Here is a 15,786-nt window from a genome sequence, read left to right as displayed (position 1 = left end):
ATATTGGCCCCATAAAGAATGAGGAAGGACATCTGGTTACAAAGGATGGGGAGATGGCGAAGGTATTGAATTTATTCTTCTCCTCAGTCTTCACGAGTGAATCGGGGGGCTTCAGTAACCAAAACTGCAGTGTTTATCCTCATGACACAACACAGGAAGCACCTCCATGGTTAACAGAGGACGGAATTAAAATTAGACTTGAGAAACTTAACATTAATAAATCACCGGGACCAGATGGCTTGCATCCGAGGGTACTTAGGGAACTCAGTCAAGTGATTGCCAGACCGTTGTTCCTAATTTTTACAGATAGTCTACTGACTGGAATGGTACCAGCTGATTGGAGAAAAGCCAATGTAGCACCTATATTTAAAAAGGGCCCAAAATACATCCCTGGGAATTACAGACCAGTTAGCCTAACATCGATAGTATGTAAACTCTTGGAGGGGATGATAAGGGACTATATACAGGATTTTAGTAATACGAACAATATCATTAGCAGTAATCAGCATGGATTCATGAAGAATCGTTCTTGCCAAACCAATCTATTAACCTTCTATGAGGAGGTGAGTTGCCATCTAGATAAAGGAAGGCCTGTAGACGTGGTGTATCTGGATTTTGCAAAAGCATTTGACACAGTTCCCCATAAACGTTTACTGTACAAAATAAGGTCTGTTGGCATGGACCATAGGGTGAGTACATGGATTGAAAACTGGCTACAAGGGCGAGTTCAGAGGGTGGTGATAAATGGGGAGTACTCAGAATGGTCAGGGGTGGGTAGTGGGGTGCCCCAGGGTTCTGTGCTGGGACCAATCCTATTTAATTTGTTCATAAACGATCTGGAGGATGGGATAAACAGTTCAATCTCTGTATTTGCAGACGATACTAAGCTAAGCAGGGCAATAACTTCTCCGCAGGACGTGGAAACCTTGCAAAAAGACCTGAACAAATTAATTCTTTTCTACACCCGCTTTATGTTTTACAGATGTGTCAAGGATATTTCACCTGTATGTGCTCTTTCAATAATCATAAGGAATTTAAATAAAAAAGAAAATAGGCACCTGATAGAATGCTAAAGAACAAAGAATAAGCTATTGCGCTGACTGGAACCCAAAGGGCCAGGAAAGTGGTAGGGAACACCAGGTAAAGTGGATGCAGCTCCTTTCAAATTAGGTCTTGAGATCTTAATGCACATATAAAAAACAAACAGAAGAGGGTGCCTCCATCTAGGTGTAGCGATTGATTTAAAAAAGCATAAAAAACGATTAAAATGCACTCACTAGATAAAAGTAGATCAAGGCTTGTCATAGACCCATATAGACCTCCATAGGATCACTGTGAGGCTGCAGAGCTCAGCAGCCACGTGGCTGGCAGAAGCAGAGTTCTTCTGCACTTCCTTCAAGAACTCTGCTTGTACCAGCCACATGCCTGCTGAGCTCTGCAGCCTCACAATGATCCTATGGAGGTCTATATGGGTCTATGACAAGCCTTGATCTACTTTTATCTAGTGAGTGCATTTTAATCGTTTTTATGCCTTTTTAAATAAATCGCTACACCTAGATGGAGGTGTTTGTTTGTTTGTTTTTTACCTGATAGAATGCTACTTGTCCATTTGTAAAACTTTTCAAATAGTTAAAAAAAAAATTCAGTAGTGTAAAAAAAAAAAAAAAAGGGTAATCTGAACCTGTCTTGGGGGTTCTTGTAGTGAGTGTGGCTCTCAGATTTCTCTGCCATTACTTGTGACAGCATATAAGCAGAGATATGGGTTACCTGTATGTCTAAACTATCAAAAACTTGATTTTCCCCATCTCCTGTTGTGTTTCTGGGACAGGAAGTGTGGGAAAATCTCCCCAGTAGGGACACAAACCATTAACAAAAATCTTACAGACGTTCCAACCCTTACTCACTCTATTCAAAAGTATAAAAAAGTTTTGGTCAGAGATTCTGTTTATGTGAAAAAAAACATCCCTGCCTGAAAGGAGCTTACAAATCGAATCTTCCTACTACAGCATACAAGAATAACTGAAGAACCTACCATTATGTTTTAAGTGGTGGGAGTAAACCAAGGCATGCAGAGGAAACCCAAATGAAATTCATGCAAAGAGTTTCTCACCCTTCCATGATTAATTTTTAATTTGTGGTACATTAGAGAGAACGTTACAGGAGAAGTTACACCCCACTGCAGGAAGCAGGGAAGGCCCCAGAAATTCCTTGGAGTGGAGCGATCTTGTTCCTGGAGTCCATAAAGATATATAAGATGCTGGGGTGCGTTTCAGGCCAACGTCCATGCATAGCTAAGATATCAAGTTTATGTGGTCCCTAATCATTTCCTCATATTTTTGGAGAGACAGCATTTTATTTCCACCAAGAGCATGTAAATAACTAATTCCAACAACAAATATTAAACAGCTAATCAAGATGAAGTATAAGTGTGTATAGCTCCGTACTGTGATTTCTGCACCTGCTCTATTTCTATCTACCTGGCCATGGGATACACAACATATGGTACTGACCTTCAACTTTAGATCCTTTTTTTTTAATTTGAAAAATAATTTTCTTGCACTTGCTTCACCTGTCTAGTTGTGCATAGGCATGTTATGAATATAGCCTACCTATTAATTTCCTGCCATCGGGAAGGCAGGAGCCTAGGAACATCAATTGTTCTGTGCCACATGCTTAACAAAAGAAAAGAGAATAGGGAAGGGCTGTACAAAACGGGCATCTGACACATTGTGGGGGTGTAGCAATTCTAGAACACTATTCAGAACTGATAAGCAACTGTGAGTTTTATCAGGTTTGGGAAGACAAAGTAGAGGGGAGTGAGAAAAAGTATTGGCGCATCCTTTATAAGTTAGGCCCCATTCACACCTCAGCATTTTGGAGCTTGAAGCTCCTAAACGCTGGAGGAGAAAAAAAATCAATATTCTCTATGGAAATGGTTCACATCTATTAGTGTGATAGAAGGGTCTGGCGCTGTTCCTTTAATTAAATAATTCCCTACCTGCATGTAGGTTTCTTAAACAAGGCATATAAATATAAGGCGTTTGAATAAAAACGTGCAAATATCAGATGGTGATATACTTAAAAAATTTTACAATTATAAATGATACGCAAACTGTAAATATATAAAAATATATAAAATATTGGTGTTATCAAATCCCATGTATAGTGGTGCTGGTTAGTATTCCAAAAGGCGATAGGTAAAAGGGGAGGGGGGAGAAAAAAGGTAGGGGGTGGAGGTGGGGGGGGGGGAAGGAAGGGGGAAGGGGAGAGGTGTGGGAGATCTGGAACTAAAAAGTGTTTTGAATCACTCCTAATAAAGTGCAAACGTGCTGGTGAAATTCAAAGGAAGTCCTTATTGTGTAGTACACTTGTTGTCAAATTCTTGGCATATATCTTGTGCAATATCTTGGTGCATGTGATGTTGTGGTTATAATCCTTCAGTGATTTTAAATCCTTGCTCTGAAAGTGCAGCCACTCACCAGATCACTTCACCCCTGCAGGGGTATCAGGCGATTACAGTTTTGCGCCACTGTACGGCGATCGCTGGCGGGCTCAGGATCGTGGTATATCATATGTAAAGAGAGAAGGGGTGTCCATAGCGTAAAATTGTATTTAAAAAGATTTTATTAAACAAATAGAAAGGTACTCACAATTTTACAGTGTAAATCAAGCGAAGTAGTAAAAACGTCACAGTTAGCCTTCAGCGCTGGTAAAGCAGGTAATGTTTGGGAAGCACAGATTAGGCCACGCCCTACGCGTTTCGTCGTTAGGACGTCTACGGGAGCGACATCTATACTCCAAGTCACCTGAAGCCAAATGCCTGAAACTCAAAGTTCTGGAGCTTTTTTTGTAGCTCGGCAGAAACACAGTACTTTGATATTAGTGGATGTAATTGGTGTCATTGGGCCACATTCTTGGTGTCATTCGGAGGAATTGTGCCCCAAGGGCTGGATAAATGCAAGCAAAGGGCCGCATCCGGACCCCAGCCCCAGTTTGGAGACCACTGATCTAAACCCTCTCCAAACTCCCTTTGTCGTTCTTTTATTGTGGTTCCAAAAAATGCACTCTGTTTTAGATATAATTTTACCAGGGCTTTTAAAAGGCGAAGCATGCTTCTATTGGTTGTTTTTATCTCAATTTTAAACACCCCATAATCTGTTTGCCTTTGCAGCTCCTGCTTGGAATTAAATTACAGCACTAAGATTACTGTTAGGCAAAGATGCCAATCCCTTCTCCAGCCAACGTCACAGTCAAAATTCCAACACAATTATAAAGACAGAGAAACACAAAGACCCAATGTACTTTTGCAATGTGCACTTTATTTCAGATTTGAGTTTCACAATTATGCATTGGGCAAATTGCGGTAGGTGGTGCACCAAAACTTGACGTAAGGAGACCGCAGGTCTTGTTTCATGGACTTACTAGTGATTTTTTTGTTGATCTCCAGGTACATTCCGTACTGGGTGTTGTAATTCAACCAAGGTGTGGGGACTTTAGAATTTCCTTTGGTGGGATCTCTGTCAAAATGGCAAAATATTTTGTTAAGAGTCAAGTACAAGAGGAGTCTGAGCTTTATTGTCTTGTGTGTAAATTTATTTACAAATGCACAATGTGTGTGGCTTTTTTGCCACAGATAACCAATAAAGACAGCCAGGTTCTCTTTGTGAGGGGTAGGGATGGTGTCCATAAGTCAGATTTCAAGTGAAAATAATGCCAAATGAAAGCCACCAATTGTTTCATAGGACAACACTTCACTTTTCCTGACTAGCAATACTTTTAAACAACCCAAGTCTAGAAGCCCTCCCTTGCCCTTCTCATACTACTATACTCCCTTATACATACCACAGATCAGCAGACGACCAGTACAGGAGCCATGGCCTATGCCAGGCCAAACAGTACTGGACATGCACGCCCAATTATCTATAGGCTCTACTGGATAAACCATCTTTTTGCAGGCTTACAAAAAGATGGCTATTCCATAAGGGCCTATACAGAAAAAGTTGCAAAGCCTCTACAGCTCGGAAGGGGATGAGAGAACTGCCTAGTCTCGTGTAGTCTTCAGCTCCTAAACTGGGTCACTCTCTGATCTAAGGTATGTACAAGGGTTTATACCTAGTTTGAGGGGTTGGTTTAAGCTGTTTAAAAGTATAGCTATCCAGCTTGTGTTAATCAACTGCCCAATGATTAAATCATCCCAACTTTTAAAAGGGAAGCAAAACACAAGGCACTGATGGAAGCAGCTTTTTCCTGACCCCAGTTCCACACGCTAGTTCTTTAGCCTAATCATAGAGGTGATTTGCTTCATAACAGAGTCCCATTCTTCTGAGAGAACACCAATCATATTTCTAAATGTCAACCTTGTTGTAGAAGAAGAAAGCTAGCTTACCCAGTTGCAGCAAAGTTAGTCCAGTAAGCCATCATGGCTTCGGAGACATCACGGTCTTGTGGCCTATAAGCAAGGGTGTTCTTGAATGGTTTGCCAAACATATACTGCAGGTCTTCAGCATGATCAGCGCCCATCCAGCTTGGGTACACGGGCATACGAGATGGGTGAGAAAACAGGTAGCTGTAGGTATTGACATTCCTGAAATAAAACAGAAATACTTGTGAGCTAATTCCTGTGCTTTTTTTAAACCCTATTTTTAAAGGCATACTGAGGCTGCCAATACAGATCTGAATGAAAATGCTAGTAGCCTTGATTTTCAGTGAGCGGTCTTTTCCTCTTTTCTTCTGAAGACTGAGGTGTTGGATTTGGAGAGGCTGAGGTGGCTGAGGAGTAAGGTGAAGCCTATAGCAGAACATTATTTTTCTTTACACATTAGTGAAGTCAGAGGCAAGTCAGAGCTCCTGATCTGTGTGCTTATTCTAGATCAGTTGGGGGTAATGCAACCTTAGTAATATAGGCAATGCTATGTCAGATGGAAGCCTTACTACAAATGCAGAGAAGGTTTTGCTACAAAGATGGTATAGGAAGGAAGAATAGAAGGGGAAGGTTATATCATGAAAAGGTAAGGCAAGCAAAAGACAAGGTTTAGGAAATAACTAAAAGGACAAAGTACAGAAATAAGTCATCCTAGTCATGCGATAAAATTATATCCAGTTCCAGTGCTTTTCACCTAAAATCCTAAAGCCTGGTACACGCTAATGCTGCGTACACACGGTCGGACTTCTCGTCGGAAAAAAAACATGATGGCTTTTCCGACGGGATTCTGCTCAAGTTTGCCTTGCATACACACGGTCACACAAAAGTTCTCTGAACTTACGACCGTCAAGAACATGATGACGTACAACACTACGATGAGCCGAGAAAATTAAGTTCAATGCTTCCGAGCATGCGTCGAATTGTTTCCAAGCATGCGTAGGAATTTTGCGCGTCGGAATTGCCACAGACGATCGCATTTTTGGATAGGAACTTTTTCCGTCCGAAAAATTGAGAACATGCTCTCAATCTTTTGCTGGCTGGAATTCGGCCAGCAAAAGTCTGATGGAGCATACACGCGGTCACATTTTTCTCCGGTCTTTTGCGGGCCGAAATTCTGATCATGTGTACGCGGCATAATAGTTTTTTCCATTCAACCCAGAAACAAAAAAAACTGACAGTAATTTCTCCTGCTGTGCTATTGTGTTCTCACAAGGAGATATGCACAATGGTCACTTTCACTTACCTCCACTTCCTTCTTCCCAACTTCTTTTATTTATTGATCCGTGTTTGTCACTTTTTTGTATCTTTCAATTTGAGGTGTACACGTTTGTCACTGTGTGACTGGTAGGGTGTGGGTCATCGGGCCTTGAGTCTTGGGAGGGGGTGGACATGGCCTTCTGGCTTGGTTCGTCCTCTCTCATGGGGTCTCCCTTCGGGGGAGCCCCACCTAGAACTTGGGTGGGTCTGTTTCAGCAGACCCTCTAGAGAACGGGGTCCGTCTGGTTTCGGCCAGACGGCCATAGTGCGTACCTCAGTCCCTGTCTGGAGCCTAACGCCCCGGGGGATCAGGGTAAGGTACTTCTTTTGGAGGACCATAGTACACCGTTGCACGTTTTGTGTTCACTCTTTATGTGTGTGCACTTTTTTTGGCACCGGGTGGAGTTTTTGGGTGTGTTTCACATGCCACAGGCTTTTAAAAAAATATTAAAAATCTGTGTGATCGCTTTTTGGCCTTTTAGCTAAGATCAAGTATAGTATCTGTTCTTATCAGTGATCCAGTAGAGGCACTGTGCTACTATAGCCTGACTTGACCAAGGTTGGGGTGGCGGCTATGCAAATTTGCTGGAGTGATATGGGCTTTGAAGGTTAGTACCGGCTGGAATAAAAACCAGGGAACCCACAGGCAGTTGGGGCATGGGTGTAATTCCCCTGAAAAAAGCTGGACGAGCCCATTACCTCCTGGTTTTAGCGGTCTACCTTGTCTGGCCATGTGCTGGGAAGGCAGAGGGTCTGCATGCCTGTGCCCCCTGGGAGTGGTTGCCTTAGGGGTGATCTTAGTAACACTTGGGTGTGGGACTTTACTGTGTGAATTGAGCACATGGTCACAGACCCAAATTTGCTTTCCCTTATGCACTGCACCTCATAAGCTGGGCCTTTTGGCTAAAGTCCGGGGCAAATCTTGCTTACCAGGCCTCAGGGCCCGGCCACTACACTATTTGGCACAGACGCTTTTTTTATTTATTTTTCTTCCACTGTTTTTCACTTTTCACTTTTGTGTGTGTTTTTCATGGATGAAGGGTGTGAGTCCTCGGGCTAACCCTGACATCTAGGGGAAGAATGTGTGGCCCTTAGGCTCCTTCCTCCCCTGCCTCTGGGAGGTCTCTCTTTGGGAGAGCTCCCCTCACTTAGTATTCAGGGATGGCTTTGGCTGTCCCAGAAGAATGGGATCTGCCAGGCCTTCTGGCTATGCAGGCCATGTAAACCTATGTAGACCCATGTAAACCTATGTAGACCCATGTAAACCTATGTCCCCGTCAGGAGCCTTGTGCCCCAGGGGTCAGGGCAGAAGTCCTACAGCACTTTTTGTGTGTGTTCACATGCACGTTTTTTTCATTGTAGGTTTTTGCACCAGCACAGACTTTAAAAAAAAAAAAAAAATCGGTGTGGGGGCTGGTGCGGGTCCCAAAAGTAGAGACTGAGTTTGGGGAGACACAAGGATGTCATATTGGGACACAGCGGCTGTGTTCGTACAGCCTCTGTGCCCCAATTTACATCAATGGGATGGCCTGCATAGGTGTTCTTTGTGGGTAAACACAGCCTCACAGAGGCGTACGGTATAGTACGCCCTGTGTGAACGAGGCCCAAATACAGCATGCGTGCATAAAAAATAGCATTTGCATACTAACATAATAGATAGATGTAAGGGAGACATTGGTTGTTACACATAACAGTATACTGGACTGTAACTTAACAGGATAAGGGCAATACTAGGCACTCAATAATAATAATGGCCATTTTTTGCATAGACGCTACTCCGTTGATGTACAGAAATTGCCTTTACTAATAGCACAAAAAAGTGTTTGTCGAAGCACTATGGTTTCTGTTTCCTTATGGAAGACTCTAAAAGGTCTTGGTGGGGCGGAATACATTTTTAAGTTCAAGAGACCTCTGTGACTCCTCTCAATAAATCCTGCTAGGTTTACCCACAAATTTCTGGGTGCAGACAGACATAGGAGGGAAAAAGCACAATTTGCAAATGATGAAGCTTCCCAAACATGCTGGCCTACTCAAACCTTACTGAACAAGTCAGATGGGCTTCGCTCAGAGTTATTCTTAGGAGACTCCATCTTGTATTAGTTATATACTTGGAGTCCCCTTCTAAAGTAATCTTTGCCTAGGTGCTTTCTTGCAGGAGTACAAAGACTATTTCTTAGTCTTCTGGGCATATGGCCAACAGTAACTTTGAGCGCCTAAAATATAGAAGTGTTATTGTTCCAGGAAACTGACATGTGATCTAACTCTTATCTCTTAGCTGTACAATAGCTTTTGATGATCAGAGAATAAACTGAGAACGCTTCCAACCTTTAAGCATGTACAGTATGGGCTTCTTTATATTACAGTATATGCACACCACTTCTAACTTTATTACTTACATTACATTTAGCTGTCAGTACTTACTGTGCATGCATATAATGAAGAGCCAGAGCCTCCTGTGTTGGGACCAGGAAGATGTAATCCGTCTCCATGTCAACCACGGTCTTCTTCATGACCTCCTGATCTGGATTTGCTCCCCACTGGTTTGTGTAGAGTTCAAAAGCGATATCCAGCGCGGAAGATCCTTTAGGAAGGGTCAGCCCCTTGACCAGCTTAAGCACCTCTTCCCTGAAAGAGTTGTTACACCATGCAGAATATCAGAGGGGACTACATTTAAAGTGAATCTAAACCCAATTACTAAAATCTCATACAAGCTGTAAAATGTTAATGTCATTTTCTATTTCAATGATTTTTTTAATTAAGTTATCCAAGTACAAAATATAGATGACTCTGCATGTGTTAAATTACAAGGTGGCTATATTCTCCAATATTATCTTTACCAGCGGAAAACACGTGGCTCATTAAAGTTTATTAGAGTGTGATTTATTCTGTGTCTCCACGGTCAAATTTCGTAACGGAGGTTGGACGATGGTGGATGGGTTTCAAGGGAATTGCGCCCCAGCCCTCCCATTAATCAAAGAAGTATGGTATGCCATATCTGTTATATTGAGCGAGAATGCAGAAGAATAAGAAAAATACAGAGGTATTTTAGACATTGAAATGGAGTTAGTGTCACTTTTAGGCTTTTTTTAATCTGCAGCTTTCATTAGAATATTTGGTGATCCTGCCATGAAGGTCCTTGCTTAGCCACTTTTTGCTATGGGGTGACTACTATCTCCCAGTTGTGATCCTACGCCACCATCTTTGACCCTAGTGAAGACTTAAAGTGGCCTTGCCAACACACATTGGGCAGGCATTTGTCTGCCGGTGTCACCATCAGTAAGTAAATGTTTTCAGCCCGCACTAGAGTGAGAGCATGTAGACCAAGTGCTTGAAAGAGGCTGGAGAAGATCAGCAGCACTGAGATGCAACAAAGGACCAAAAAAATAAAACAAAAACAATGCTTTTTAAAAAAAGACACACTGTTTACTGATGGAGCCATTTCAGGTTCAATTCAAGTCTATGGGATGTTAACTTGGCACACCAGCAATTTGTAGCTGCCTGGATAAGCATTATAGGGGCCAGTTCATTAAAGTTTATCACATGTGACGTTTGTGTTTTATATGAAACATTGCATGCACTATTTAAAATGTCAATTTGCTACAGTTAAACACCACATTTGCAGTACATACTGACAATATAGTAGTTACCTGTGGTAAATATTGCAAAAAAAAAAAAAAAAATGTGATACTACATTAACCACTTGACCACTGGGCACTTAAACCCCCTTAATAACCAGACCAATTTTCAGCTTTTGGTGCTCTCACATTTTAAATAACAATTACTCAGTCATGCAACACTGTATCTATATGAAATTTTTGTCTTTTTTTTTTTACACAAATAGAGCTTGGTGGTATTTAATCACGGCTGGGTTCTTTATTTTTTGTGCTATAAAAGAAAAAAGACCCAAAAAACTGTAAAAAAATGCATTTTTCTTTGTTTCTGTTATAACATTTTGCAAATTAGTAATTTTTCTTCATATATTTTGGCCAAAATTCATACGGCTACATATCTTTGGTTATATTATTTGGTCTTTGTGAAAGTTATAGAGTCCAAAAGCTATGGTACCAATATCTGAAAATTGATCACACCTGAATTACTGACGGCCTATCTAATTTCTTGAGACCCTAACATGCCAGAAAAGTACAAATACCCCCCAAATGACCCCTTTTTGGAAAGAAGACATTCCAAGGTATTTAGAAAGATGCATGGTGAGTTTTTTGAAGTTGTAATTTTTTCCCACAATTCTTAGCAAAATCAAGTTTGTTTTTTTTTCACAAAATTGTCATGTTAGCAGGTTATTTCTCACACACAGCATATGCATACCACAAATTACACCCCAAAACACATTCTGCTATGACTCCCGAGTATGGCAATACCACATGTGTGAGACTTTTACACAGCGTGGCCACATACAGAGGCCCAACATGCAGGGAGCACCTTCAGGTGTTCTGGAGCACCCAGGAAAATTCTGACATTTCTCTCCTACATGTAAAAATCATCATTTATTTGCTAGAAAATTACATAGAACCCCAAAACATTATATATGTTTTTTTAGCAAAGACCCTAGAGAATACAATGGCGGTCATTGCAACTTTTTATCTCGCACGGTATTTGCGCAGCAATTTTTCGAATAGATACCCAACATGTCACCTTTCAAAATTGCACACGCTTGTGGAATGGTGCCAAACTTCGCTACTTAAAAATCCCCATAAGTGACGTTTTAACAGAGGAAGTCAGGGGTCAAAATTATTGCTCTCGCTCTACCGATTGCAGCGATACCTCACATGTGTGGTTTGAACACCGTTTTCATATGTGGGCGGGACTTATGTATGCGTTCACTTCTGCATGCGAGCACACGGGGACAGGGGCGCTTTAAATTTTTTTTTTTTTTTTTTTTTTATTGTTCATTTTACTTTATTTTAGTTTGATGCTTTCCCCCCCCCCCAAAAAATTTTTTTGATCACTTTTATTCCTATTACAAGGAATGTAAACACCCTTTGTAGTAGGAATATGGCATGACAGGTCCTCTTTACAGTGAGATATGGGGTCAATAAGACCCCACATCTCACCTCTAGGCTGGGAAGCCTGAAATTAAAAAAAAAAAAAAGATCCTGGCTTCGATCGTAGCGGTGAGTCGGTAGAAGCACCGGAGGGCGGCGGGAGGGGGGGGGGGGGAACGTCCCCTCGCGCCTCCCGTAAGAACGATCAAGCAGTAGAACAGCCGCTATGATCATTCTTATGGTGCAGGGAATCGCCGGCTGAAAAAGTTGATATCTGAATGATGCCTGTAGCTGCACTCATCATTCAGATATCCCTGCACAAAGTCAAGGACGTCGTATGACGGCCGGCGGGCGGGCGGGAAGTGGTTAAAACGCATTTTATTTTAACACAAAGTTGTCCATTTATACAGTATTTCTAACACATAGCATGTATACATACCAAAAATGACACCCCAAAATAGATTCTCCTACTCCTCCTGAGTACAGCGATATCATATGTGTGAGACTTCCACAGCCTGGCCACATACAGAGGCCGAGTACAGCCGAATATGGCAGAGTATGGCTGAGCATGGCAGGGTATTGCCGAGGATGACTGGGTATGGCAGAGTATGGTAGAGTATGGCTGGGTATCACCGAGTATTGCAGAGTATGGCTGGGCATGGCCGGGTATTGCAGAGTATTGCACAGTATTGTGGGGTATTGCAGAGCATTGAGGGATGGCTGAGCATGGATGGATGGCAGTTGTCACAGAGCAGCGCTGTGGGCACTACACATCCAGCCCACAGTGCTGCTGCCATCCGATCCCTCCCCCTCTCCGCTCACACTGTACCGATCGGTACAGAGAGGGGAGGAGAGGAGCCGCCGTCATCTCATGACGGCGGTTTGTTTACATGTGATCGCTCCGTCATTTGACGGAGTGATCACATGGTAAACGGCCGCGATTAGCAGCCATTTACCGGGATCCGTGATGCGCCGGGTCCACGGATGTACTCGGGTGCGTGCCCCAGGGGGCGCGCGAGAGGGGAATTCTGGGAGGACGTCATAGTACGCCCTACCGGAGTTAAGCAACCGCCCTGTAGCCGTCATTCGGCTATGGGCCGGTTGTTAAGTGGTTTTAAAGTCAATTCACCAAAAAAACATATTTGTTTATCATCTCAGTATTTACACAGATCACCAATGAAAAGGGGTATTTACACTGTCAACCAATGCCTACAATATAATGATGGTTAGTGTAAACACCTCTATTGCGTTTGTGGTACATTTTACAATGGTGTTAGATGTAAATTCATCTCTTACACTGGTGGTTAGTGTAGATTTCCCCTTACATTGGTGGTCAGTTCAATGAAAAATTGGTGTTCAGTGGGTGAAGACCTCTATTACATTAGTTTCATTGGGTGAAGGGCCCAATTTATTGGTGTTGGTAAAAATGGTCCCCATTCATTGGTGGTCAGTGGTTACTGTTCCTGAAAGAGAAGCTCCTCTGGACATGCTGATTCCTGTAGTCCTTGCAGCAGAACTATAAGGTACTCTTAGGCACTGCCCACAGACCTGGAACTCACCTAGAGAACTGCACTGAAAGTACCTTGGCTATTATCAGGCCACCAAGATTCCTGGGCCCATTAAAGTCAGGGGAAGCCGCTATTAGTATTGGGGTCCCAGGAGCCTGCACAGGATGTATAGGTGATACAGGGGTTGGACAAAAATATGGTAAACCAGGTAAAAGAACAAAATTGTTAATTATTATGGTGTTTGGCATCCAAGACAGCCTGAATTATCCAGGGAGTTTACAAATCTAATTCTTGGATGGTGGATAATAGAATCTGGTACCACTATTCATGCAAAAAACGTTTCAGTTCTCGCAAAGATGCTAAAGGCTGAAAACGAGCCCTTTTTCTCCAAAATTGATGATAGTGGCTCTATGATATTGAGGTCTGGTGACTGCGGCACCCAGAGAATGAGACTTTGTCTGCATGCTCGTCAAACCACAATTTGACAACACCAGCTGTGTGAATTGAAGCATCATCATCTTGGTAAATGGTGCTGTCATTGGGAAACTCTGGGGTTTATTTACTAAAGGCAAATCCACTTTGCACTACAAGTGCACTTGGAAGTGCAGTCGCTGTAGATCTGAAGGGGGCATGCAAGGCAAATAAAAAAACACAATTTTTGCTTGTACATGATTGTATGATAGAAATCAGCAGAACTTCCCCTCATTTCAGATCTTCCTCTCAGATCTACAGCGACTGCAATTCCAAGTGCACTTGTAGTGCACAGTCTATTTGCCTTAGTAAATCAACCCCAAGGTCTGCACCATGGGGCGCTCATGGTCAGCCAAAATTTGTACATAGTTGCTGGCAGTGACTCTGCCTTTCAAGGTGATGATGGGGTTTGCAGAATACCAAGATATGGCTGTCTAAACAATGATTGCACCGCCACCAAGCTTTAAAGTTGGCACAAAACAGTCCTGGTCATAGGCTTGGGATGGTGTTTGCCACACGTAAACATGTCCGGTGGTTGAGAACAGTGTGCAGCTTGATTCATCAGACCACATTACAGTCTTCCATTGATCAATAGTCCACAATTTATGGGTGTTGCACCACTCTCTCCTCTTTTGAGCATTAATATCGGTCACTAGCAGTTTGGCAATTGCAGCTCACCCGTGAACGTTTTGCTTATGGAGTTCTCTCCACACAGTTTTTGTGCACACAGGCTCACGGCGGAAGCAAAAGAATGTGAGGAAAGGGGGGGATAGCCTGTTTTAGGTCCCCCCGTTTCCCTTGTGGGATGGTGGCAGTAGGACTTTCAAGCCCCCCATTGATTGATTTCAATGGGGGGGTTTTGTAATAGGTCAAAAAAGGTCAGCTGATTGGGAATGTTGTGTAGGGTCTGGGGGGTCCTCCAGGATAGGTTATTTAGAATCACCCGACCCCCCAGAACATGCCAGAAATTCCCAAGACCTCTATTTAAACAGGAGGCTGATGGGGATCTTTGCCAGTCATCAGATGGAGATTTAAAGAGCGTCCCACTCATTTTGTCTGATTTTGTTTAGTTTCAAACTATGAGCTATGGTGAATTGTTAATTGTTTATATTTGTGTACATTAATAAATAAGGCCGCGGCCGTTATTAATCCAGTTTGGTCTTCTTTGTATATTTGGAGTTTTTGCCGCCTACCATCACATGTTACATCACTTCCCCTTTCAATGCGAAACATGTTGCCACTTTCACACCTGCAAATCATGTAGTGTTTCCATATTTTTGTCCAACCCCTGTATGTCTGCCACTGACTCTGAAACCAGAAGATGACCAGGAGAATGTCAGTGGAAGTGATAGAATGTCAAGGGAGAGCACTGATATCACGTCACCGAAGGTATGCCATAATGTGCACATATGCTGTGCGTACTTGCACATTATGATAAAAGCCTTGGGGGTCCTGCATGCATTCAGTTCTACTAAAATTAAACTTTACAATTCTATATAGATATGCATATTCAAGCATATGGTAATTTCCTTCAAGTTTTACTGTTGACCAAGTAAGTGCACCTTTACTGATACGGAAGAATAGATGACATATGGACTCAGGGCTTTGTCTGAGGCAGCTATTATTTCAGGGTTTGGTTCTAGGATGCTGGTGACCAAGGCCGCACAGCGCCATTACTCACTAGGACACAGGTGACAGTGCTGGACAGTGTCATTGGTTGTTATGGTGCAGGCTAGAGCTGCACGATTCTGGATAAAATGAGAATCACAATTTTTTTGCTTAAAATAAATATCGCGATTTTTGCGGCGTAACATCATCTTTCACATTATACAAAAAATTGTGCCAACTTTACTGTTTTTTTTTATTCATTGCAGTGTATTTTTTCCCAAAAAATTGCGTTTAAAAGACTGCTGCGCAAATACAGCGTGACATAAAATTTTGCAACAACTGCCATTTTATTCTCTAGGGTCTCTGCAAACATATACATATACATATACATATATATATATATATATATATATATATATATATATATATATATATATATATATATATATATATATATATATATATATATATATATATATAATGTTTGGGGGTTCTAAGTAATTTTCTAGCAAAAAATACT

The 15,786-nt window shown here is 42.1% G+C and overlaps 1 protein-coding gene and 1 pseudogene across 1 annotated transcript in view; one reads left to right on the top strand and one right to left on the bottom strand.

Moving 5' to 3' along the window:
* Positions 1-4,302: 4,302 nt before the first annotated feature.
* LOC141108694 (bile salt-activated lipase-like) overlaps positions 4,303-15,786 on the bottom strand; it is a 52,352-nt gene continuing 40,868 nt past the window's right edge. Inside the window, exons 9-11 of the mRNA XM_073600555.1 lie at positions 9,101-9,304; positions 5,387-5,584; positions 4,303-4,517 (exon numbers count right to left, since the gene is read on the bottom strand). Of these exons, the coding sequence (XP_073456656.1) occupies positions 4,343-4,517; positions 5,387-5,584; positions 9,101-9,304 (577 nt within the window). The 3' untranslated portion in view covers positions 4,303-4,342. The remainder of the gene's footprint in view (positions 4,518-5,386; positions 5,585-9,100; positions 9,305-15,786) is intronic.
* On the top strand, positions 7,142-7,234 carry LOC141109104 (U2 spliceosomal RNA; annotated as a pseudogene).

The sequence above is a fragment of the Aquarana catesbeiana genome, linkage group LG09 (genome assembly GCF_042186555.1).
Source record: "Aquarana catesbeiana isolate 2022-GZ linkage group LG09, ASM4218655v1, whole genome shotgun sequence".
Taxonomy (NCBI): Eukaryota; Metazoa; Chordata; class Amphibia; order Anura; family Ranidae; genus Aquarana; species Aquarana catesbeiana.
Note: the sequence above shows the minus strand (reverse complement) of the source record. Positions and strands in the feature narration are given on the sequence as shown.